This window comes from Bombina bombina, chromosome 10, assembly GCF_027579735.1.
Source record: "Bombina bombina isolate aBomBom1 chromosome 10, aBomBom1.pri, whole genome shotgun sequence".
In the NCBI taxonomy this organism is placed as follows: Eukaryota; Metazoa; Chordata; class Amphibia; order Anura; family Bombinatoridae; genus Bombina; species Bombina bombina.
In genome coordinates this window covers 177107489-177133160 of record NC_069508.1, presented here as the reverse complement: position 1 = coordinate 177133160, position 25672 = coordinate 177107489, and the positions used below count along the sequence as shown (strand labels likewise).

Genomic DNA, 25672 nt, shown 5'->3' with positions numbered 1-25672 from the left:
CGTCCTTTGCAGTAAGACTGTTATATATTGAACTTTGGAGCACAGCTCTCTTAGCCTTGTTTGTGTTTGATTATGGTTTATAGGTGCTGTGTTTCTATATTAAGTGACTTAGCAACAGACAAGCAGTGCTGCACAAGGACATAAAATGCAAAAAGAAAACACTTTAATATGTTGTTGAATTTTATTATTGCTCTGTTGCCTGCACATAACAACGGAATTAAACACATAGTTAAAGTCGGCTCCAGAGTACCAATGCACTACTGAGCACATCAGGAGAGCCAGTGACGAGGCTTTTTGGCCTAGCAGTAAACTCCAGGATATCCAGAGGTTCTTGTGTCGCTGATTGCAAATTTATTTGAGATACAAGTAAAGATTTTGGGATATCTGGACAAAGCTCAAGTTGCTTAACGTTGAGGGCAAGTGGGTCCTAAAGTTAGGGAAAACAAATATTTTGCCTGGAACAGAATTTCAAGAACAAATTATGTCTTTTTTTCCAGTTAGACAAGTTTTCCAAGATGCTGTAGCAGATATGCTCTTATCAGTTAGCACAGGTTCCTGACACATTCCCCCCTCAGGACCCAGTGTAATTATAGCACGTACCTTCGCGATCCTATTTTTATGCTTGGCCTGAGGATTTCTGAAGTAATATACAACAGGATAGTTGCAATTTTTGGCAAAGTGACTAAAATGTGTCCGTTCTTTATACCTGATTGTAATCCAACTTGAAAGTGTTCTAAATGTAATAACACCCACACTCTTTTATTCAACACACACACTCTTATACAACGCGCGCACACCGCACACACTCTCCTACAACACACACACCAACCACACACACTCTCCTACAACACACACACCAACCACACACACACACTCTTATACAACACACACACACTCTCCGACAAAACACACACACACACCCATACCACACACACACCACACACACACTCCTACCACACACACACTCTCTCCTACAACACACACACACACTCTCCTACCACAAACACTCTCCTACATCACACACAGGATCAGGATCGCTACATTTTTAGCAAGTGTGCATTGTTTTGCAGGTTGTTAACGACTTGATCATTTTATGTTAACTGTGTATGCAGTAATATTCTAAACAATGTTGTACATAACAGCAGCTAAGGTCAGAAACTCCCTGTTGTCTGGTCATGGCGACCAATTGTCTGGCACTGCTGTTATTTAGTGACTCACCCACAATGATTTGTCACCTGGTAAAATTACTATATTGTCACCAAACGTGAGATTTAAAATGTTCCTAATAAGTATCTGTCCTCAAATGGGACACCCACACTCTTTTATTCAACACACACACTCTTCTACAACGCGCGCACACCGCACACACTCTCCTACAACACACACACCAACCACACACACTCTCCTACAACACACACACCAACCACACACACTCTCCGACAACACACACACACTCTTATACAACATGCGCACACCGCACACACTCTCCTACAACACACACACCAACCACACACACTCTCCGACAACACACACACACACACTCTTATACAACACACACACACACACTCTCCGACAAAACACACACACACACCCATACCACACACACCACACACACACACACACTCCTACCACACACACACTCTCTCCTACAACACACACACACACTCCTACCACACACACACACTCTCCTACAACACACACACTCCTACCACACACACACACTCTCCTACAACACACACACACACACTCCTACCACACACACACACTTTCCTACAACACACACACACTCCTCCCACACACACACACTCTCCTACAACACACACACACACACTCCTACCACACACACACACTCTCCTACCACACACACACATTCTCCTACAACACACACACAAACACACTCCTACCACACACACACACTCTCCTACAACACACACACACACTCCTACCACACACACACACACTCTCCTACAACACACACACACTCTTATACAACGCACGCACACTCTCCTACAACACACACACACACTCCTACCACACACACACATTCTCCTACAACACACACACAAACACACTCCTACCACACACACACACTCTCCTACAACACACACACACTCCTACCACACACACACACTCTCCTACAACACACACACACTCTCCTACAACACACACACACACTCCTACCACACACACACACTCTCTTACAACACACACACTCCTACCACACACACACACTCTCCTACAACACACACACACACACACACTCCTACCACACACACACACTCTCCTACAACACACACACACTCCTACCACACACACACACTCCTACCACACACACACACTCTCCTACAACACACACACACACACTCCTACCACACACACACACTCTCCTACAACACACACACACTCCTACCACACACACACATTCTCCTACAACACACACACAAACACACTCCTACCACACACACACACACTCTCCTACAACACACACACACACTCCTACCACACACACACACTCTCCTACAACACACACACACTCTTATACAACGCACGCACACTCTCCTACAACACACACACCAACCACACACACTCTCCGATAACACACACACCTGTTACGGTTGCCTCCAGGCTGGCTGGAAGTTGGACCATAGAAAAGGATGCTCCTAGCGCTCACCAAAGGATCATCAGCACCGTAGACACTATTTGATACATTTAGATAGAGAGACAATGCCCTTTGACAGGCCATAGTAGAATTACATTACTTCAGCAGATAACAAGTTGCACACAAAAAAACAATGCAGTCCATCTTATCAACAGTAGTCTGACTCTGGAGTTGATTAGACAATGGGAATGTTTATCACTTAACTTAATTAGAGCTGATGCCAGCAAACTTGCATTTAGAAAGTAGCTTCTTGAAGCTGAACAAAGTTAACTCTTTAGTTCTGACCGAAGGGTCTGTCACATAGCACTTAATGGCACACAATGAAAACTAATGCTTTTTGCTCCCTTTCTGTGGAACACTCTGCCTGTGTGGTACTTGGTTCAGTAAGCCCTATTTACTGAACCAAGTCGGAGAAAGCCAGGGACAAGTTATTTTACAGGTCTGGGGACATAAAGGGGCATTGTTCACCAAAGTCACAATATGTCCCCAGACGGTTCTTAAAGGGCCATACACACCCAATAAAAGTTAATACCTTTTCAGGGGCACAATCTTCCAGGGCCATAGTCATGAGGAAGGAGGCTGGCAAATAGGCGTCTCCACAATCCAGGGAAGTAGGGCAATTTTCCATTTAAAGGGCCAGTTACAAATAGCAGTTTGTAACAACACCCATACCACACACACACACACTAACCACACACACTCTCCGACAACACTCTCCTACAACACACACACACACACACTCTCCTACCACACACACACACACTCCTACAACACACACACACACTCTCCTACAACACACACACACACTCCTACCACACACACACACTCTCCTACAACACACACACACACTCTTATACAACGCGTGCACACTCTCCTACAACACACACACCAACCACACACACTCTCCGACAACACACACACACACCCATACCACACACACACACTAGCCACACACACAGTCCGACAACACTCTCCTACCACACACACACACACACACTCTCCTACCACACACACACACACTCTCCTACATCACACACAGGATCAGGATCGCTACATTTTTAGAAAGTGTGCATTGTTTTGCAGGTTGTTAACGACTTGATCATTTTATGTTAACTGTGTATGCAGTAATATTCTAAACAATGTTGTACATAACAGCAGCTAAGGTCAGAAACTCCCTGTTGTCTGGTCATGGCGAGCAATTGTCTGGCACTGCTGTTATTTAGTGACTCACCCACAATGATTTGTCACCTGGTAAAATTACTATATTGTCACCAAACGTGAGATTTAAAATGTTCCTAATAAGTATCTGTCCTCAAATGGGACTGGTGTCTGTTTTTATTTCCACAGGCCATGACAGACAGCGTGGGCCTTCCAGTTGCTGTGCAATGTGTAGCCTTACCGTGGCAGGAAGAGCTGTGTCTGCGCTTTATGAAGGAAATAGAGACCCTCAGACAGAGGAAGAGAGAATAACTGGAGATAAAATCCCCCCCAAGTATGAAGGAAGAAGAATACCGTCACACATCAGAGAATCATCCGAGTGACAAGTGTCTTTTTAACATGTTGGATAATAAATTAAAGGAACATAAAACCCAAAAAACTTTCTTTCATGATTCAGATAGAACATGACTTTCCATTTTAATTCTATTATCAAATTGTTTTCCTTTTCTTGTTATCCTTTGTTGAAAAGCAGGAAGGTAAGCTCAGGAGTGTGCATGTGTCTGCAGTACTAGATGGCAGCAGTTTTGCAACAATGTTATACATTAGCAAGAGCACTAGATGGCAGCACTATTTTCTGTCATATAGAGCTCCAGAAAAGTGCACGCTAACTATCTAGATATCTCTTCAACAAAGAATGAACAAAGCTAATTTGATAATAGAAGTAAATTGGAAACTTTTTATAAATTGTATTCTATAGCTGAAAAATGAAAGGGTTCCATGTCCCTTTAATGGATCTAACCAAGCTGATTTTAGAATTTGTGGCTGAGGGTCAAAGAAAATATTTTATAAAATAAAGAAAGGCATCAAAATATGACATTTTCTAATTTGCTAATTTTCAATATTTTATATTTTTTATTAGCAGATATTGTTTTATTTTAATTAAAGGAATGTAAAACCAAATAATAAAATAAAATCTACCTTCATTTGATAAATGCAACCTGTGTCTGATTTTGGTGTCTGTAGGAAATCCCAGAGAGAAAACAAATACTACACGTAATTTCTTGTAAAGGGCAATCCAGTTGCTTGACCAATACCTCCATAGCTACTCCTATATCTTTAGGATGATTAGTCTGATTACTTGCAGGCGTTATTATAGCAAGTTCAGCATTTGCTATTCCTCTACTCAGCTAACATAATTTCTCTCTTTCTCTCTCTCTCTCTCTTTCTCTCTCTTTCTTTCTTTCTTTCTTTCTTTCTTTCTTTCTCTCTGTCTTTGTCTCTCTTTCTCTCTCTGTCTTTGTCTCTCTTTCTCTCTCTCTCTCTTTCTTTCTCTCTCTCTCTCTCTCTCTTTTCTTCTTAAAGGGGAAAGTCCACAGCTGCATTAATTACTTTTGGGAATTCAGAACCTGGCCACCAGGAGGAGGCAAATACACCCAAGCCAAAGTCTTAAATACTTCCCTCATCCCCCAGTCATTCTTTGCCTTTAGTCACAGGAGGTTGGCAGAGAAGTGTCAGAAGATTAAGTATAGTCTTTTATGGAGGGTAGTACTCTTCAGAATGGGACTGGAGTTGGAAGTAGTCCTGTCAGCCTCTCAGTGAGAGCTTGGATGAAAGTTAGAGTCCGGAGATGCAGGGAGAATCTTTCTGTGAAATCATTCTGACTCCTTAGCTCCTTAGCAATCAGCGTTGACAAGTTTCGCTGCCTGCTTTGTTCACTCAAGTCCATGTCAGAAGTAAGGCTACTATCTGTCACACTTGAGGGCCGTGTTCCTGTTCCACGGCGTAGATTCCGGTAAGATTGTTTCATTTAACTTAAGATGTGTGAAGTGTAAAGTAAATGAAGAAGTCAGGGTCTCAGTGGGACTCTTATCTTATGGAATTGAGGGTTAATATCTCCTGAGGGGGTTTATTGAACAGGGGGGGACTTTATTCATGTTTTTATAAGGGCCTTTTTTGTCGAGTTTTTAATAGGCCTTCACGGTGTACCTTGTGACCGGGCGTGGTCACATTTCTAGTCACCTTTTCCGTATTCCTGACCATGTGGCGAGGGAGAGAGTCTGTTTCGCTAGTTGTCTGGGTCATAGGAGGTGGCGAGTGCCCCAGCCATTGGAAGTGTAAGGGTAAAGAATGCTCTTTTCTTCCGATCCAGGGAATTAGTGTCCGCCGAGCTATCCGCCCCTGGGGGCCCCATGTCCCGTGTGGCGAATACCCTAGAACCTTGCCGTTACCTCTTCTCCGGAAGGCGGCTTGTTTCCTCCAGAGGTTACAGCATGGTTCTGCATGGCCATTTCTTTGGTATTGGCGCATTTATATCTTCCAGGGAGGGAGATGTAAGTGAGATTCTGTCCGTGTTCAGTGAACCAGGGCTCGTCAGACGAGGGATCGTCTGGGTCAGATCAGCCCTCAGGCTTCAGGGGCCTAATCCTTGGGGTCGGGATCGCCCGTTCCCCGGCGAGGGTAAATCTTGCTTTTCGTTATAGACTGGCGCACCTTCGTGTTCTACTGCGGCATGTTTTGGCAGTGCTGGAGGACCCCAGCCTCAAGGGGTTACGGGGTCCTCGGTCTTCCGCTCCGAAGGGCAAGCTGGGTTAGACGTGGGGGGATGAAGTTAATATCCTTATTTTCTCCGATTTATCTTTTTCTTGGGGTATCTTATTCCAGTTCTGAGTTTCGGGAGAATGGGGATCTCTGACGGGCTGGTGCTGTCAGTGTAACAATTTTTCTTGGGCGTTCACTTGTGGGTGCTTCCCTCTTTTAGTTGATCCGGTTAGGATGTATTTGTGTTTTGGAAGCTCATGTTTGTTATACTTTCTCAGTTGGGAAACATTTCTTCTCTGGAATTCAATACTAGCGTTTTTGTGGTCGCTTGGACACTTCTGCGGAAGTTGTATGTTAAGATATTATTTACATAGTCTTAAGTTTTATCGATCCCTTCTAGGCTTTCTAAATTTCTGTGACCTGGTTCAGTTCCGGAATGCCCTCTGTAGCAGGCTGGTCCTGGTCAAGCGCTGGTTTCTGTTCCTTAAAGGTCTATACCATCCACGTGGTGCTGGGATATCTGGTTGACCTGGTTGGGTGGTGAGTTTTCTCTCAGACGAGAGGTTTATTATGCTTTGGTTCTTCCTTCAGCACGATATATTCCCTGTGATTAAGGATTGCCAGGGAGAGGAACTCCATGAGAGTTTAATTTTTTCTTTTAAGACTCTGACTGTGACGGGGCTAAGAGAGGAGGCCTTGTCATTTAGTCCTCTTGGTCCTGCTCCTGTTTGTTGGACCTGGATGGATCCTGCTAAGAAGCGCTCCGGAAGGTCTTTGATCATCTGGAGCACGATAAGTGCTTATGATGCTAATTGTTGGCAGTTCTGGGGAATATCTGCTTATTCTGCGATAGCTCTTTCATGAGTGCAGACTGCACGCTGGGTGAGTTATGGGTTCTGCTCCGTCTTCGGGGTTGTCTTTGGAATTAATCTTGGTTTTTTGGACTTTCTCCAGATTGGCGTAGTTTTTTCTCTCCCTATCTTAGTTCTGGTGGGCTGTTAGAGTTTATCTTTATTCTTTTTTTATTGTCTTGCTGCAACCTGTGGTTGCGCTTGATTTTACTGGAGTTTCTTTTTTACCCTACTTGCTAAGATTTTAGATCTCTTGTTGAATATTTATTTTCTTTCTAATGACACGATGAGTCCACGGATCATCTAATTACTATTGAGAATATCACTCCTGCCCAGCAGGAGGCAGCAAAGAGCACCATAGCAAAGCTGTTAAATATCACCTCCCTTCCCTCACACCCCAGTCATTCTCTTTGCCTACGTTAGAGCAAGGAAGTGGTAAAGTTGGGTGTTAGTAAAAGATTCTTCAATCAAGAGTTTATTATTATTTTTTTAAGTAGTACAAGATTGTGCTTTGTTCTGGGGTGTAGCCGTAGTCCATATCAGTCTCTTCAGTAGAGCAGTGGTGGCTTTAGAGCAATGGGAACTTGTGGGCATAATTCTCACTGCGCCTCCCATATATTTATGCTGCCCTAATCCTGAAATCCTGAGTAAGATTACTCCGTCTTTATCTCTTTTTCCACAGGTCCATGTGAAGGAGAGGACCTCTCAAACCTTGGTCTGCGGATCATCTAAGTCTAAACTTTTGGCGATTCCTTAAAAGGGAAAGACCTTGTTTGGGCCTGGTTTGACGGAGATAATTTCTGATATTACGGGAGGTAAGGGACATTTCCTCCCTCAGGATGAGAGAAATTTTCGTTCCTTTCGAAATTTCAAGGGAAGTCCTTCCACTCCCTCCTCCAAGCAGGAGCAGTCCAAGCTTTCCTGGAGACCCAATCAGTCTTGGAACAAGGGAAAGCAATCCAAGAAGCCTGCTGTTGAGTCAAAGACAGTATGAAGGGGCTGCACCCGATCCAGGACCGGATCTTGTGGGGGCAGATTTTCCTTCTTCGCTCAGGCTTGGGTTTGAGATGTTCAAGATCCCTGGGCGGTGGACATTGTGCCCCCGGGATACAAACTAGAGTTCAAGACCTTTACCCCCAGGGGCAAGTTTCTGCTTTCAAGATTATCTGTAGACCAGAAAAAAAGAGAGGCGTTCTTACACTGTGTACGGGACCTCTCCGACCTGGGAGTGATTGTTCCTGTTCCAATGCAGGAACGAGGTCTGAAATTCTATTCCAATCTGTTTGTGGTTCCCAAGAAGGAGGGAGTCTTCGGACACATTGTAGATCTCAAAAGCCTAAAAAAAGTTTCTCAGAGTGCCATCTTTCAAGATGGAAACTATTCATTCCATTCTTCCTTTGGTACAGGAGGGTCAATTTATGACCACGGTGGATTTAAAGGACGCATACTTGCATGTTCCCATCCACAGGGACCATCACAAGTTTCTAAGGTTTGCTTTTCTAGACAAACCCTTCCAGTTTGTGGCTCTTCCATTTGGCCTTGCCACAGCTCCCAGAATTTTCTCAAAGGTTCTGTGATTCCTGCTGGCGATGCTCCTTGGCGGGGCATTGCAGTGGCACCTTATCTAGATGAAGTTCTGGTTCAGACGCCTTCCTTTCAACAAGCAAGATCACACACAGAAATGTTGTTATCTTTCCTGCGGTCTCACGGATGGAAGGTGAATTTGGAAAAGAGTTCCTTAGTTCCAACTACAAAGGTAGTTTTCTTGGGAACCATAATAGACTCCTCATCAATGTAAATTTTTCTGACAGCAGTCAGGAAATCAAAGATTTTCAATTCTTGCTTAGCACTTCAGTCCTCTCCTTGGCCATCAGCGGCTCAGTGCATGGAGGTAATTGGACTGATGGTAGTGCCAATGGACATCACCCCGTTCGCCCGTTTCCACCTCAGACCTCGCCGGTTAAGCATGCTCAGGCATTGGAACGGAGATTATGCGGATCTGTCTCCACAATTACAGCTGGAGCAGGAGACAAGGGATTCTCCACTGGTGGTTGTCTCGGGATCATCTCTCCCAGGGAACCTGCTTTCGCAGACTTTCCTGGGTGATTGTGACAACAGATGCCAGACTTCTGGGATGCGGAGCAGTCTGGGGTTCTCTAAAGGCTCAGGGAACATGGACTTGGTCAGAGTCTGTTCTACCCATAAACAGTCTGGAATTGAGAACAATTTTCAATGCTTGCCTGGCCTGGCCTCAGTTAGCTTCGGCCCGGTTCATCAGGTTCCAGTCAGACGATATAACCTCAGTGGTTTACATCAACCGTCAGGGAGGAACTCAGAGTTCCTTGGCCATGACAGAGGTAGCCAAGATCATTCAGAGGGCGGAGACCCACAATTGCTGTCTGACGACGATCCACATTCCAGGAGTGGACATCTGGGAGGCGAACTTCCTAAGCAGGCAGACCTTTCACCCGGGGGAGTGGCAACTCCATCCGGAAATGTTTTCCAGACTTATTCTCAAATGGGGTCAGTCGGAATTGGATCTCATGGCATCTCGACAAAATGCCAAGCTTCCGAGGTACGGGTCGAAGTCAAGGGACCTTCAGGCTGTACTGATAGACGCTCTGGCGGTACCTTGGAATTTCAGTCTCGCATACCTATTTCCTCCGTTTGCTCTTCTACCTCGAGTCATTGCTCGAATCAAGCAGGAGAGGGTATTAGGGGATCCTCATTGCACTGGCGTGGTCTCGCAGGATTTGGTATGCAGACCTGGGGGACATGTCATCTCTTCCACCTTGGAGACTTCCTTTGAGGAAGGACCTTCTACATCAAGGACCCTTCTTTCATCCAAATCTAGTTTCTCTGAAGCTGACTGCTTGGAGATTGAACACTGATTCAAAAAATCCACGCTTGGATAAAATACAGTCATTGAGACCATGATTCAGGCTCATAAACCTGTGACTAGAAAGATTTACCACAAGATAGACAGGCCCATTTATCAAGCTCTGTACAGAGCTTGAAGGGCCGTGTTGCTTGCGAGTCTTACGATCGGGTTGATTGACACCTCCCTGCTGGCGGCCGATTGGCCGCGAGTCAGCAGGGGGCAGCGTTGCACCAGCAGCTCTTGTGAGCTTCTGGTGCAATGTTAAATGCGGAGAGCGTATTGCTCTCTGCATTTAGCGAGGTCTTGCGGACCTGATCCGCAGTGTCGGATCAGGTCCGCAAGCCCTTTGATAAATGGGCCTGTTAGTGTAAAGATCTATATTGGTGTGAATCCAAGGGCTACTCTTGGAGTAGAGTTAGGATTCCTAGAATTCTGTCCTTTCTCCAAGAGGGTTTGGAGAAGGGATTATCGGCAAGTTCCCTAAGGGTCAAATATCTGCCTTGTCTATTTTGTTACATAAACGTTTGGGGACGTACCAGACGTGCAATTGTTTTATCAGGCCTTGGTCAGGATCAGGCCTGTGTTCAAACCAGTTACTCCTCCCCCCTGGAGTCTTAATTTAGTTTTAAGGTTCTTCAAGGGGCTCCGTTTGAGCCTATGCATTCCTTAGATATTAAGTTATTCTCTTGGAAAGTTTGGTTTCTTGTATTTCATCTGCTCGTAGAGTTTCAGAGCTCTCAGCATTACAGTATGAGTCTCCTTACCTTATTTTTTATATTGGATAAGGTGGTTTTAGGTACTAAATTAGGGTTTCTTCCTAAAGTAGTTTCATATTGGAACATTAATCAGGAGATTGTTGTTCCTTCCTTGTGTTATAATCCTTCTTCTCAGAAGGAACGGCGGCTTCTGCACAATCTAGACGTGGGTCGTGCATTAAAATTCTATTTACAGGCGACTGAGGATTTTCGTCCGTCTTCTGCTCTATTTGTGGTTTTCTCTGGGAAACGTAAGGGTCAGAAAGCTTGAATACTCTTTCTGTATGGCTAATGAGTACCATTTGCTTTGCCTATGAGACTGCTGGACAGCAGCCTCCTGAGAGAGTTACGGCTCATTCTACGAGGGTTGTTTCCTCTTTCTGGGCGTTCAAAAATGAAGCTTCTGTGGAACAGATTTGAAAGGCTGCAACTTGGTTCTCTCTTCACACTGTTTCAAAAAGGTTTTTGGTGTGATATAAACTTCAGACACCTCTGCACCTTGTTGCTTCCTTTCTCTCCTTTACTTTGGTCGAATAACTGTGGAGGAAGGGAATGGAGGTGATATTTAACCGCTTTGCTGTGGTGCTCTTTGCCGCCTCCTGCTGGGCAGGAGTGATATTCCCAATAGTAATTAGATGATCTGTGGACCCATCTTAGCCAAGAAATAAATAAATTTATCAGGTAAGCATAAATTTTTGTTTTTCCTTTTCCCTTCTGTGCATGTGTGGAATTGATGCGGGCTTGGAACCGGCGGGACTTGTTTCTTCAGGGGCTCTAGTTCCTTTGAGCGGTCTCCATCTGGGCTTGCTGGATAACTGTTGGGTGATTACTTAGTCCTTTTAGTCCCTTTGTTCTGCTCGGTATAGCAGTTGTTGATTGATTTGGGTCATTTCAGGCTGTGGTGCCCTTTGAATGGGCCACCTTGTCTACCCGCCCTTTTTTTTTTTGCATTCAGTGTCCTCTATAGCTTGGGTATTGTTTTTCCAAAAGTAATGAATGCAGCTGTGGACTCTCCCCGTTTTAAGAAGAAAAACTTAAATTATGCTTATCTGATAATTTTCTTTTCTTCTGACGGGGAGAGTCCACAGCTCCCCTCCCACGTTCTTTTATGGGGGCGACAATGTTTTTTGTTTATTCTTCTGGCACTTTTTTTCACCTGATATTTCTCCTACTGTTCCTAGTTCCCTTGTCAGAATGACTGGGGGATGAGGGAAGTTGCTGGGGTGTCTTTGCCTCCTCCTGGTGGCCAGGTTCTGAATTCCCAAAAGTAATGAATGCAGCTGTGGACTCTCCCCGTCAGAAGAAAAAGAAAATGATCAGGTAAGCATAATTAAAGGTTTTTTTGCTTTATTTTTCTTTCTCTTTTTCTTTGTCTCTTTCTTTTTCTCTCTTTGTCTCTTTCTTTTTCTCTCTTTGTCCCTTTCTTTTTTTTTTCTCTTTCTCTCTTTCTTTCTCTTTTTCTCTCTCTTTTGCTTTCTCGTTTTCTCTCTTATCTGTCCCCATAATTTCTTTGTTTATACTGGATAATGTGAAAAAGTAGTATAGCACAATGATATAAACCACTTTAAAAAGACTCTGATAACTGTGTTTTTGTACAGTGCCTTTATGGGAAGCTGCTGAGCATCCTACTGAATTTTGACCCTTCTGCATTCTACACAGTGATTACTTGATCATTGCAGGAGCTCAGTAATATATGTTTCTAATTATCCACAGCAGAGAAAATGAGACACACATACTTAAGGGCTTTTCAAGAGGTCTGTCCTTGAACTGCTCTGAGACGACAAAAATGTACAGCTGCAATACTTTATAAGATAATTATTTTGTATGCAGATATTTTACAATTCATTTCTTAACCACTGATATAAAATTACTTTTAATTTACTTTTACCTGGTCTTTAAATTAACGGGTATATTTAAATTGTATTTCTAGAAATGGCTAAATTATGTTGCAGATATCATACTTTCCATCAGTAAAGAATTTCAGAAGTGTCTGACAAAACATTTTTACCTGGAATAGTTTTTACCAGCTGCAGCGCTCGGCTACAGAAATGCATCTCTTGTGAAATAACGTTTGATTTTTAAGAAATAATTCCCTATCATATACACATTGGCTTTAGCTTGTGTTACAAATAACTTGGTTCTTAGAATATTTCCAATGCTTTATCGAAGCATAGATTTGGTCTGGAATCTATTTGCATTATACAATTAGTTATGAAACATAATGCAAGGAGTATGTCTGAGATGTCCTCTTCTTCTGAGTCCAGGCCAGGTTTTATACATTGCTTGTCTCCTTTTCCCTAGCATAGTCAGACTGCTGGACAGTTATACGCCACAGGACACAGGTCCCGGAGCACTTGCTGCTACTGTATCATACACCAATACTACCATGATACTACAAATAATCAGTAGCCTGCTGCCTGAATTTCTGACTGATCTTTTGTTTGCTATTTTACTTCTGGGCCTGGTTGGCACTGTCCTGATCGTAAAATGGATGGGCGAGAGAAGGACCAAAATGAAGATTGAGCAGGCAAAGACCTTGAGGGAAAATAGGCAAAAGACGATGGAGAAGTTGGTCCTTCGGTATAAGGCTCAGGTAAGACCTGATAAACACTAGGGGCCCCATCCGATATGCAGCGTCGCCCGCAAAAGCCGGCGACGCCAGTTTTTGCGCGGGTTTGGTATCGCATATACGGCGTAGCATACAACTTACGCCTGTATATTTCACCCGTTGCCCGCAATTCTTACTCCCATAGGCTAACATGGGACCGTGTCATAAATCGGTATCCAATATCCAGCGCAAGGCCTTACGTGGCGAAAATGGAGAAATCTTACTCCATTTTCACCTCGCAATAAAATGCAGCCGTAGCAGGCCTTGCGCTGAGTATGGGAGCACAATAACTCCCTAAAACGCCTGCAAAAAAAAAAGACCTAACGCATGCGCAATGTCTATCTACCCGTCAACCGCAATCCCCCACCGCAATACCTAATAAAGTGTATTAACCCCTAAACCGCCGCTCCCGGAGCCCACCGCCACCTACATTATATGTATTAACCCCTAAACCGCCGCTTCCGGACCCCGCCACACCTAAATAAAGTGTTTCACCCCTAAACTGCCGCTCCCGGACCCCGCCGCCACCTACATTAAATTTATCAACCCCTAATCTGACCCCCCTACACCGCCGCCACCTACATTAAATTTATTAACCCCTAATCTGACCCCCCTACACCGCCGCCACCTACATTAAATTTATTAACCCCTAATCTGACCCCCCTACACCGCCGCCACCTACATTAAATTTATTAACCCCTAATCTGACCCCCCTACACCGCCGCCACCTACATTAAATTTATTAACCCCTAATATGACCCCCCCACACCGCCGCCACCTACATTAAATTTATTAACCCCTAAACCTAAGTCTAACCCTAACACCCCCCTATCTTAATTATTATTTAAATAAATCTAAATAATATTACTATTATTAACTAAATTATTCCTATTTAAAACTAAATACTTACCTATAAAATAAACCCTAAGATAGCTACAATATAATTAATAATTACATTGTAGCTATTTTATGATTTATTTTTATTTTACAGGCAACTTTGTATTTATTTTAACTAGGTACAATAGCTATTAAATAAAGGGACATTGAACTCAATTTTTTTCTTTCGTGATTCAGATAGAACATGCAATTTTAAGCAACTTACTAATTTACTCCTATTTTCAATTTTTCTTCGTTCTCTTGCTATCTTTATTTGAAAAAGAAGGCATCTAAGCTATTTGGTTGGTTCAGTACCCTGGAAAGCACTTGTTCATTGGTGGATGAATTTATCCACCAATCAGCAAGAACAATCCAGGTTGTTCACCAAAAATGGGCCGGCATATAAACTTACATTCTTGCATTTCAAATAAAGATACCAAGAGAATGAAGAAAATTTGATAATAGGAGTAAATTAGAAAGTTGCTTAAAATTGCATGCTTTATCTGAATCACGAAAGAAAAAAAATTGGGTTCAGTGTCCCTTTAATAACTATTTAATAGCTACCTAGTTAAAATAATTACAAAATTACCTGTAAAATAAATCCTAACCTAAGTTACAAATACACCTAACACTACACTATCAATAAATTAATTAAATAAATTAACTACAATTATCTAAAATTAAATACAATTAAATAAACTAAACTATAGTAAAAACAAAACAAAACACTAAATTACAAAAAATAAGAAGAAGAAGTTTAAACTAATTACACCTAATCTAAGCCCCCTAATAAAATAAAAAAGCCCCCCAAAATAATAAAATGCCCTACCCTATACTAAATTACAAATAGCCCTTAAAAGGGCCTTTTGTGGGGCATTGCCACAAAGTAATCAGCTCTTTTACCTGTAAAAAAAAGAACAGTCCCCCCCAACATTACAACCCACCACCCACACACCCCTACTCTAAAACCCACCCGATCCCCCCTTAAAAAAACCTAACACTCCCCAATTGAAGATCACCCTACCTTGAGCCGTCTTCACCCAGCCGGGCCAAAGTCTTCATCCGATGGGGCAGAAGAGGACATCCAGACTGGCAGAAGTCTTCATCCTATCCGGGCAGAAGAGGACATCCGGACCGGCAGACATCTTCATCCAAGCGGCATCTTCTATCTTCATCCATCCGACGAGGAGTGGCTCCATCTTGAAGACATTGAGCGCGGAGCATCCTTCTCTGCCATCATGACGGTTCCTTTAAATGACGTCATCCAAGATGGCGTCCCTCGAATTCTGATTGGCTGATAGGATTCTATCAGCCCGGATAGGATGAAGACTTCTGCCGGTCTGGATGTCCTCTTCTGCCCCATCGGATGAAGACTTCGGCCCTGCTGGGTGAAGACGGCTCAAGGTAGGGTGATCTTCAATGGGGTAGTGTTAGGTTTTTTTAAGGGGGGATCGGGTGGCTTTTAGATTAGGGGTGTGGGGCTGGTGGGTTGTAATGTTGGGGGGGGGATTGTTCTTTTTTTACAGGTAAAAGAGCTGATTACTTTGGGGCAATGCCCCACAAAAGGCCCTTTTAAGGGCTATTTGTAATTTAGTATAGGGTAGGGCATTTTATTATTTTGGTTTTTTTTTTATTTTATTAGGGGGCTTAGATTAGGTGTAATTAGTTTAAACTTCTTGTAATTTTTTTTATTTTTTGTAATTTAGTGTTTGTTTTTTTGTACTATAGTTTATTTAATTTAATTGTATTTTATTTTAGCTAATTGTAGTTAATTAATTTAATTTATTTATTGATAGTGTAGTGTTAGGTGTATTTGTAACTTAGGTTAGGTTATATTTTACAGGTAATTTTGTAATTATTTTAACTAGTTATTAACTATTTAATAGCTATTGTACCTAGTTAAAATAAATACAAAGTTGCCTGTAAAATAAAAATAAACTCTAAACTAGCTACAATGTAACTATTAGTTATATTGTAGCTATCTTAGAGTTTATTTTATAGGTAAGTATTTAGTTTTACATAGGAATAATTTAGTTAATAATAGTTATATTATTTAGATTTAGTTAAATAATAATTAAGTTAGGGGGGTGTTAGGGTTAGACTTAGGTTTAGGGGTTAATAAATTTAATATAGTGGCGGCGACGTTGGGGGCGGGAGATTAGGGGTTAATAAATTTAATGTAGGTGGCGGCGGTGTAGGGGGGTCAGATTAGGGGTTAATAAATTTAATGTAGGGGGGTCCGATTAGGGGTTAATAAATTTAATGTAGGTGGCGGCGGGGTCCGGGAGCGGCGGTTTAGGGGTGAAACACTTTATTTAGGTGCGGCGGTTTAGGGGTTAATACATATAATGTTGGTGGCTGTGGGCTCTGGGTGCGGCGGTTTAGCTGTTAATACTAGGATAGGTTTATTGCGGTGTGGGCTATGGCAGTTTAGGGGTTAATAATTAGGCTTAGTGGGGGGTTGTCAGTCTAGGGGTTAATACATTTATTATTAGGAGTGAGGGGGGGGGAATTGCGGATATAGGGGTATACGTGTCAGGCTTATTTTTGGCAGGCAGGTTAGACAGTTACGGGAGATTTAGTAAATTTTTAACTTTTCTTAGGCGCCGGCAGTTTCTAAAGTGCCGTAAGTCACTAGCGACTCCAGAAATTTGTAGTTACGCTTATTTCTGGACATCGCTAGTTTATCCGATTTATGACACTTTTGGATCTGCCAGCGGGGTATATGTAATACCCCGATGTGCGAGGTGAAACTACAGGTGGCACGGGTTCCCTCGCTTGCGCCGAAAACTACGCCGTATATCGGATCGCACCCTAGATGTTCATTTTTTTGTAATTTGTTTGTCATATAACTTCTTATAATGACCATCTTAATCCCAATGTATTACTGTTTATAATGACCAATTTAACCCCAATGTATTACTGCTTATAATGACCAACTTAATCCCAATGTATTACTGTTTATAATGACCATCTCAATCCCAATGTATTACTGTTTATAATGACCAGCTTAATCCCAATGTATTACTGTTTATAATGACCAGTTTAATCCTAATGTATTACTGTTTATAATGACCAGCTTAATCCCAATGTATTACTGTTTATAATGACCAGCTTAATCCCAATGTATTACTGCTTATAATGACCAGCTTAATCCCAATATATTACTGTTTATAATGACCAGTTTAATCCCAATGTATTACTGTTTATAATGACCATCTTAATCCCAATGTATTACTGTTTATAATAACCATTTTAATCCCAATGTATTACTGTTTATAATGACCATCTTAATCCCAGTGTATTACTGTTTATAATGACCATCTTAATCCCAATGTATTACTGTTTATAATGACCATCTTAATCCCAATGTATTACTTTTTATAATGACCATCATAATGCCAATGTATTACTGCTTATAATGACCAACTTAATCCCAATGTATTACTGTTTATAATAACTATCTTAATCCCAATGTATTACAGTTTATAAGGACCATCTTAATCCCAATGTATTACTGTTTATAATGACCATTTTAATCCCAATGTATTACTGTTTATAATGACCATCTTAATCCCAATGTATTACTGTTTATAATGACCATCTTAATCCCAATGTATTACTTCTTATAATGACCATCATAATGCCAATGTATTACTGCTTATAATGACCAACTTAATCCCAATGTATTACTGTTTATAATAACTATCTTAATCCCAATGTATTACAGTTTATAAGGACCATCTTAATCCCAATGTATTACTGTTTATAATGACCATTTTAATCCCAATGTATTACTGTTTATAATGACCATCTTAATCCCAATGTATTACTGTTTATAATGACCATCTCAATCCCAATGTATTACTGTTTATAATGACCATCTTAATCCCAATGTATTACTTCTTATAATGACCATCTTAATCCCAATGTATTACTGCTTATAATGACCAACTTAATCCCAATGTATTACTGCTTATAATGACCAGTTTGATCCCAATGTATTACTGCTTATAATGATCATATTAATCCCAATGTATTTCTGTTTATAATGATCATATTAATCCCAATGTATTACTGCTTATAATGACCATCTTAATCCCAATGTATTACTGCTTATAATGACCATCTTAATCCCAATGTATTACTGCTTATAATGACAAATTTCATCCCAATGTATTACTGTTTATAATGACCATCATAACCCCAATGTATTACTGCTTATAATGACCAACTTAATCCCAATGTATTGCTGTTTATAATGACCACCTTAATCCCAATGTATTACTGTTTATAATAACCAATTTAATGCCAATGTATTACTGTTTATAATGACCATCTTAATCCCAAAGTATTACTGTTTATAATGACCATCTTAATCCCAATGTATTACTATTTATAATGCCCATCTTAATCCCAATGTATTACTGTTTATGATGACCATCTTAATCCCAAAGTATTACTGCTTATAATGACCATCTTAATCCCAATGTATTACTGTTTATAATGATCATATTAATCCCAATGTATTGCTGTTTATAATGACCATCTTAATCCCAATGTATTGCTGCTTATAATGATCATATTAATCCCAATGTATTACTGTTTATAAGGACCAGTTTAATTACAATGTATTACTGCTTATAAGGACCAGTTTAATCCCAATGTATTACTGCTTATAATGACCATCTTAATCCCAATGTTTTACTGCTTATAATTACCAGCTTAATCCCAATATATTACTGTTTATAATGACCAGTTTAATGACAATGTATTACTGTTTATAATGACCATCTTAATCCCAATCTATTACTGTTTATAATGGCCAGTTTAATGACAATGTATTACTGCTTATAATGACCAGTTTAATGACAATGTATTACTGCTTATAAGGATCAGTTTAATACCAATGTATTACTGTTTATAATGACCGTCTTAATCCCAATGTATTGCTGCTTATAATGACCAGTTTAATCCTAATGAATTACTGCTTATAATGACCAGTTTAATCCTAATGTATTACTGCTTATAATGACCAGCTTAATCCCAATGTATTACTGTTTATAATGACCAGTTTAATCCTAATGTATCACTGTTTATAATGGCCAGTTTAATCCTAATGTATTACTGTTTATAATGGCCAGTTTAATACTAATGTATTACTGCTTATAATGACCAGCTTAATCCCAACGTATTACTGTTTATAAGGACCAGTTTAATCCCAATGTATTACTGCTTATAATGACCATCTTAATCCCAATGTATTACTGTTTATAATGACCAGCTTAATCCCAATGTATTACTGTTTATAAGGACCAGTTTAATCCCAATGTATTACTGCTTATAATGATCATATTAATTCCAATGTATTGCTGCTTATAATGATCATATTAATCCCAATGTATTACTGCTTATAAGGACCATCTTAATCCTAATGTATTACTGTTTATAATGACCAGCTTAATCCCAATGTATTACTGTTTATAATGACCAGTTTAATGACAATGTATTACTGCTTATAAGGACCATCTTAATCCTAATGTATTACTGTTTATAATGACCACTTTAATCACAATGTGTTACTGCTTATAGCCGCTGATGTTTTAAGTGTAGAATTAAACTAGTTCACAAAACAACTCCAGTTAGTTTAAGTATTTGTCCTGTAGTAGGTAACAGAGAAGGTGAGAATCTATCACCTAGTATAAATTAACATTGTGTATATTTGTGTATGCTTGTAAATATGTGGTTAAATGTGTGTGCATTGCTGATAATGCAGCAATTTGTGTCTGTGTATTTGTGTTTCAATAATCTGTTTGTCTTTAAGCATGTGTGTCATGAATAAAGTGTGTCTTTGTGTGTGTGGTATGTGTATGTTTATCTATGTATGCGTGTTTGTGGTCATTCATGTATGTACAGTGAGTGCAGAATTATTAGGCAAATTAGTATTTTGACCACATCATCCTCTTTATGCATGTTGTCTTACTCCAAGCTGTATAGACTCGAAAGCCTACTACCAATTAAGCATATTAGGTGATGTGCATCTCTGTAATGAGAAGGGGTGTGGTCTAATGACGTCAACACCCTATATCAGGTGTGCATAATTATTAGGCAACTTCCTTTCCTTTGGCAAAATGGGTCAAAAGAAGGACTTGACAGGCTCAGAAAAGTCAAAAATAGTGAGATATCTTGCAGAGGGATGCAGCACTCTTAAAATTGCAAAGCTTCTGAAGCGTGATCATCGAACAATCAAGCGTTTCATTCAAAATAGTCAACAGGGTCGCAAGAAGCGTGTGGAAAAACCAAGGCGCAAAATAACTGCCCATGAACTGAGAAAAGTCAAGCGTGCAGCTGCCAAGATGCCACTTGCCACCAGTTTGGCCATATTTCAGAGCTGCAACATCACTGGAGTGCCCAAAAGCACAAGGTGTGCAATACTCAGAGACATGGCCAAGGTAAGAAAGGCTGAAAGACGACCACCACTGAACAAGACACACAAGCTGAAACGTCAAGACTGGGCCAAGAAATATCTCAAGACTGATTTTTTCTAAGGTTTTATGGACTGATGAAATGAGAGTGAGTCTTGATGGGCCAGATGGATGGGCCCGTGGCTGGATTGGTAAAGGGCAGAGAGCTCCAGTCCGACTCAGACGCCAGCAAGGTGGAGGTGGAGTACTGGTTTAGGCTGGTATCATCAAAGATGAGCTTGTGGGGCCTTTTCGGGTTGAGGATGGAGTCAAGCTCAACTCCCAGTCCTACTGCCAGTTTCTGGAAGACACCTTCTTCAAGCAGTGGTACAGGAAGAAGTCTGCATCCTTCAAGAAAAACATGATTTTCATGCAGGACAATGCTCCATCACACGCGTCCAAGTACTCCACAGCGTGGCTGGCAAGAAAGGGTATAAAAGAAGAAAATCTAATGACATGGCCTCCTTGTTCACCTGATCTGAACCCCATTGAGAACCTGTGGTCCATCATCAAATGTGAGATTTACAAGGAGGGAAAACAGTACACCTCTCTGAACAGTGTCTGGGAGGCTGTGGTTGCTGCTGCACGCAATGTTGATGGTGAACAGATCAAAACACTGACACTGACAGAATCCATGGATGGCAGGCTTTTGAGTGTCCTTGCAAAGAAAGGTGGCTATATTGGTCACTGATTTGTTTTTGTTTTGTTTTTTAATGTCAGAAATGTATATTTGTGAATGTTGAGATGTTATATTGGTTTCACTGGTAAAAATAAATAATTGAAATGGGTATATATTTGTTTTTTGTTAAGTTGCCTAATAATTATCACAGTAATAGTCACCTGCACACACAGATATCCCCCTAAAATAGCTATAACTAAAAACAAACTAAAAACTACTTCCAAAACTATTCAGCTTTGATATTAATGAGTTTTTTGGGTTCATTGAGAACATGGTTGTTGTTCAATAATAAAATTAATCCTCAAAAATACAACTTGCCTAATAATTCTGCACTCCCTGTATATGTAGGTGTGTTTTGTAGTTATACAAATGTGAATGTGTTCATCGGTGTAATATAGAGTATATTTGTTTATGGTTATGCATGAGAGTGTCTGTGTGTTTGCGGTTGTTTAAAAATATAGAAATTCCCTTTATTTACCCATTCCCCAGTTTTGCCTAAACAACACTGTTATATTAATATATTTTTACCTCTGTAATTACCTTGTATCTTGGCCTTTGCAGACTGCCCCCTTAGCTCAGTGCTTTTTACAAACTTGCCTTTTAGCCAATCAGTGCTGCTTTATAAAAACCTCCATGGCAGTGACCACAGTGTTTATCTAAATGACACATATGAACTAGCCCTGCCTGACTGTAATAAACTGATAAAATGCACTGTGATAAGGGGCCGGCCTGCAGGGGCTTAGAAACAATCAGAAATTTAGAGGTTATAAAGTAAATTAATATAAAAATGTTGGTTTTAATATAGCAAAGTTGGTTATGCATGGGGGATGGGTAGTAAAGATATTATCTATCTTTCTCAACAATAAAAAAATCAAGTAAACTGTCCCTTTACATAAAATATTACCAGGAATAGTAACTACCTTACAGCTAGAACTAAATCTTTTCCTTTCTAATGACACAGTGAGTCCACATATCATCATCAATTACTGTTGGGAATATCACTCCTGGCCAGCAGGAGGAGGCAAAGAGCACCACAGAAAAGCTGTTAAAGGGACAGTCTACACCAGAATTTTTATTGTTTAAAAAGATAGATAATCCCTTTATTACCTATTCCCCATTACCTTGTATTTAAGCCTCGGCAGACTGCCCCTTATCTCAGTGCTTTTGACTTACATGCAGTTTAGCCAATCAGTGCAGACTCTTAAATAACTCCACGGGAGTGAGCACAATGGTATCAATATGATACACATGAACTAGTACTGTCTAATAGTGAAAAACTTTAAAAATGCTCTGAGCTAAGAGGCGGTTTTCAACGGTTTAGAAATCAGTTTGATCCTACCTAGGTTTAGCTTTTCCAAAATACCACAGCAAATTTAATGATTAAAGTCAATTGGAAAGTTGTTTAAAATTGCATGCCCTATCTGAATCATGAAAGTTAAATTTTGACTAGACTGTCGCTTTAAATATCACTCCCCTACCCACAATCCCCCAGTCATTTTCTTTGCCTGTAGTACAAGGAGAAGGTGAAGTTTAGCAGGCCCATTTATCAAGCTCCGTACGTAGCTTGAAGGGCCGTGTTTCTGGCGAGTCTTCAGACTCGCCAGAAACACAAGTTATGAAGCAGCGGTCTAAAGACCGCTGCTCCATAACCCTGTCCGCCTGCTCTGAACAGGCGGACAGGAATCGCCGGACATCAACCCGATCGAATACGATCGGGTTGATTGACAGCTCCCTGCTGGCGGCCGATTGGCCGCGAGTCAGCAGGGGGCGGCGTTGCACCAGCAGCTCTTGTGAGCTGCTGGTGCAATGTTAAATGCGGAGAGCGTATTGCTCTCCGCATTTAGCGAGGTCTTGCGGACCTGATCCGCAGTGTCGGATCAGCTCCGCAAGCCCTTTGATAAATGGGCCTGATGGTGTCTAATGTGAAGTTACATTCTGGGGTCTAGCCTAGTGCAAATCAGTCTTTTCAGTAGGGCAGTGGTGGCTTTTGAGCACTTGAGAGCTTGTGAGGTACAATCCTCACTGCGTTTTCTCAAGAATCTGCTGCCCAAACTAGAAAACCTGAGTAGGTTTACTCAGTTTTTCTCTCTTCACAGGTCCATGTGAGGTGCTGCACCCTCTCAAACCAGGTGAGCTAACCTGCTGCCGGACAGCACTTTCAGGTAAGTGCCATTTTAATTTTCTTTTGCAAGGAGATTGCTGGCACTTGTTACAGCTAAAATCTGTCTTATTTACTATGGGACTTTATTAAACCTTCATGTTTGGGGTTTCTTTTAGGCAGTTTGGGCATTGAGACTGTGAGGTGATCTATGGTGGCTCAGTGTGTTATAGTAGTTTTTATATTTTAACTTTTGGTCATGGAGATTACTGTTGTAAGCCGTTTTTTTCAGCAGTTAGGGATCTGTAACTGCTCTGTATTTGAAAAGGGGAAGTCACTCTGTGAGCTGCAGGACAGGTAGGCACCTCAATAAAGCTACTGAGGTTTATAGGTAGCCTGAGATCTATTTGGTTTGTTGCGCTAACACACATTTCTATTTAAAAGACACAGTACACATTTATTTTTTATTAAATAAAGAATGTTTACACTTTATCCTTATTTATTACATAAGATGGATCAAGAGGCTTTTCAAACCATTATCCCAGGCGAAGTTGCTGCTTGTCAGTTATACTTTGATGCTCAGGTGGAACCCCCAGTTCCTTTTTGTTCTTCATGCATTGAGAGAACTTTAAGTTATAGAGGTAAAATATTTGACCATGAGCCACCATTATCCAAGGCAAATGCTGTTCAGGTGTCTCCTGTTGCAGATATGCCGCAGCTTTCTCCTCAAGCGTCCCAACTTTTTCAGTCTCCACATACAGTGCCCTGTGTTTCCTCTTGCAATCCTGTAGGATTTTTTCTACAAGACAATGCTTCCCAGGTATCCCTTGCAGTATCTGAGGCCTTGTCCGCTTTCGCCATGTTGCAGGGAAGGCGTAAAATGAAATTTAAGGAAACAGTAAGGTTTCTGATAAAGTTCTGGCTATCCAGAGTGTCCCTTCTCATAAGCCTGAGGAAGAAGACATGTCGGTAACATCTGAGGAGGGAAATCTCAGACTCAGACAGTGTAATTCCTTCTTCTGATGCTGAAGTGGTATCCTTCAGATTTAAGCTAGAACACCTTCGCTTATTACTTAAGGAGGTTTTGGCTACTTTGGACGACTCCGACATAACTATCATAGTCAATCCTAAAAAGTCTAGTAAATTGAACAAATACTTTGATGTTCCCTCCGCGGTGGAGGTTTTTCCGGTTCCTGACCGTGCTCTGGAGATTATTGCTCGAGAATGGGAAAGACCTGGTATTCCCTTTTCTCTGTCTCCTATTATTTAGAAGATGTTTCCTATAGCGGATTCTATTAAGGAGTCGTGGCAGATGGTTCCTAAGGTAGAAGGAGCGATCTCCACTTTAGCCAAGAGGACTACTATTCCCATAGAGGATAGTTGTTCTTTTAAAGATCCAACGGATAAAAAAAATGGAGGCTTTACTAAAAAAGATGTATGTCCACCATGGTCTACAATGGCAACCTGCGGTGTGTATTGCCACTGTTACCAGTGCTGCGGCTTACTGGTTGGATTCATTGTCTGAATCTCTTCAGACGTATACCCCTTTTGATGAGATCCAGGATAGGATTAAGGCTATCAAGTTAGCCAATTCCATCATTACAGATGCTTCCTTACAGGTTATTAAACTGGGAGCCAAAATTTCTGATATTGCGTTCCTAGCCCGCAGGGCCTTGTGGTTGAAGTCCTAGTCTGCGGATGTTTAATCTAAATCTAAGCTTATGGCTGTTCCTTACACGGGTAAGACCTTGTTTGGACCTGGTCTGGCAGAAATTATCTTAGATATTACTGGAGGGAAGGGTTCTTTTTTTCCTCAAGTTAAAAAGAATAAGCAGAAGGGACGTCGAAGCAAGATCAAGCCAAGCCTTCCTGGAAGCCCAACCAATCCTGGAATAAGGGAAAGCAATCTAAAAAGCCTTCAGCTGATTCCAAGTCAGCATGAAGCGTTGGCCCCCGATCCGGGAGCAGATCTTGTAGGGGGCAGACTCTTTTTTTTCCCAGGCTTGGATAAGAGATGTACCGGATCCCTGGGCGGTGGACATTGCCTCCCATGGATACAAAATAGACTTCAAATCTTTTCCTCCCAGAGGCAGGTTTCTCTTCTC

At 41.1% G+C, this 25672-nt stretch overlaps 2 protein-coding genes across 5 annotated transcripts in view; both read left to right on the top strand.

Moving 5' to 3' along the window:
- Positions 1 to 4814, top strand: part of LOC128641014 (vitamin D3 hydroxylase-associated protein) — a 241528-nt gene extending 236714 nt beyond the window's left edge. For 2 of the 4 annotated variants that reach the window (XR_008399423.1, XM_053693535.1), the window contains one exon: positions 4007 to 4142. Coding sequence is in view for 2 of the 4 variants with exons in the window: in XM_053693534.1 (XP_053549509.1) it covers positions 4007 to 4129 (123 nt within the window). In the remaining 2 variants the exon portion in view is untranslated. Of the gene's footprint in view, positions 1 to 4006 lie in introns of all 4 variants that reach the window. The other 2 variants (XM_053693534.1, XM_053693533.1) reach the window with 1 other exon arrangement.
- Positions 4815 to 13178: 8364 nt separating this feature from the next.
- LOC128641013 (vitamin D3 hydroxylase-associated protein-like) overlaps positions 13179 to 25672 on the top strand; it is a 166089-nt gene continuing 153595 nt past the window's right edge. Inside the window, exon 1 of the mRNA XM_053693531.1 lies at positions 13179 to 13435. Within this exon, the coding sequence (XP_053549506.1) occupies positions 13229 to 13435 (207 nt within the window). The 5' untranslated portion in view covers positions 13179 to 13228. The remainder of the gene's footprint in view (positions 13436 to 25672) is intronic.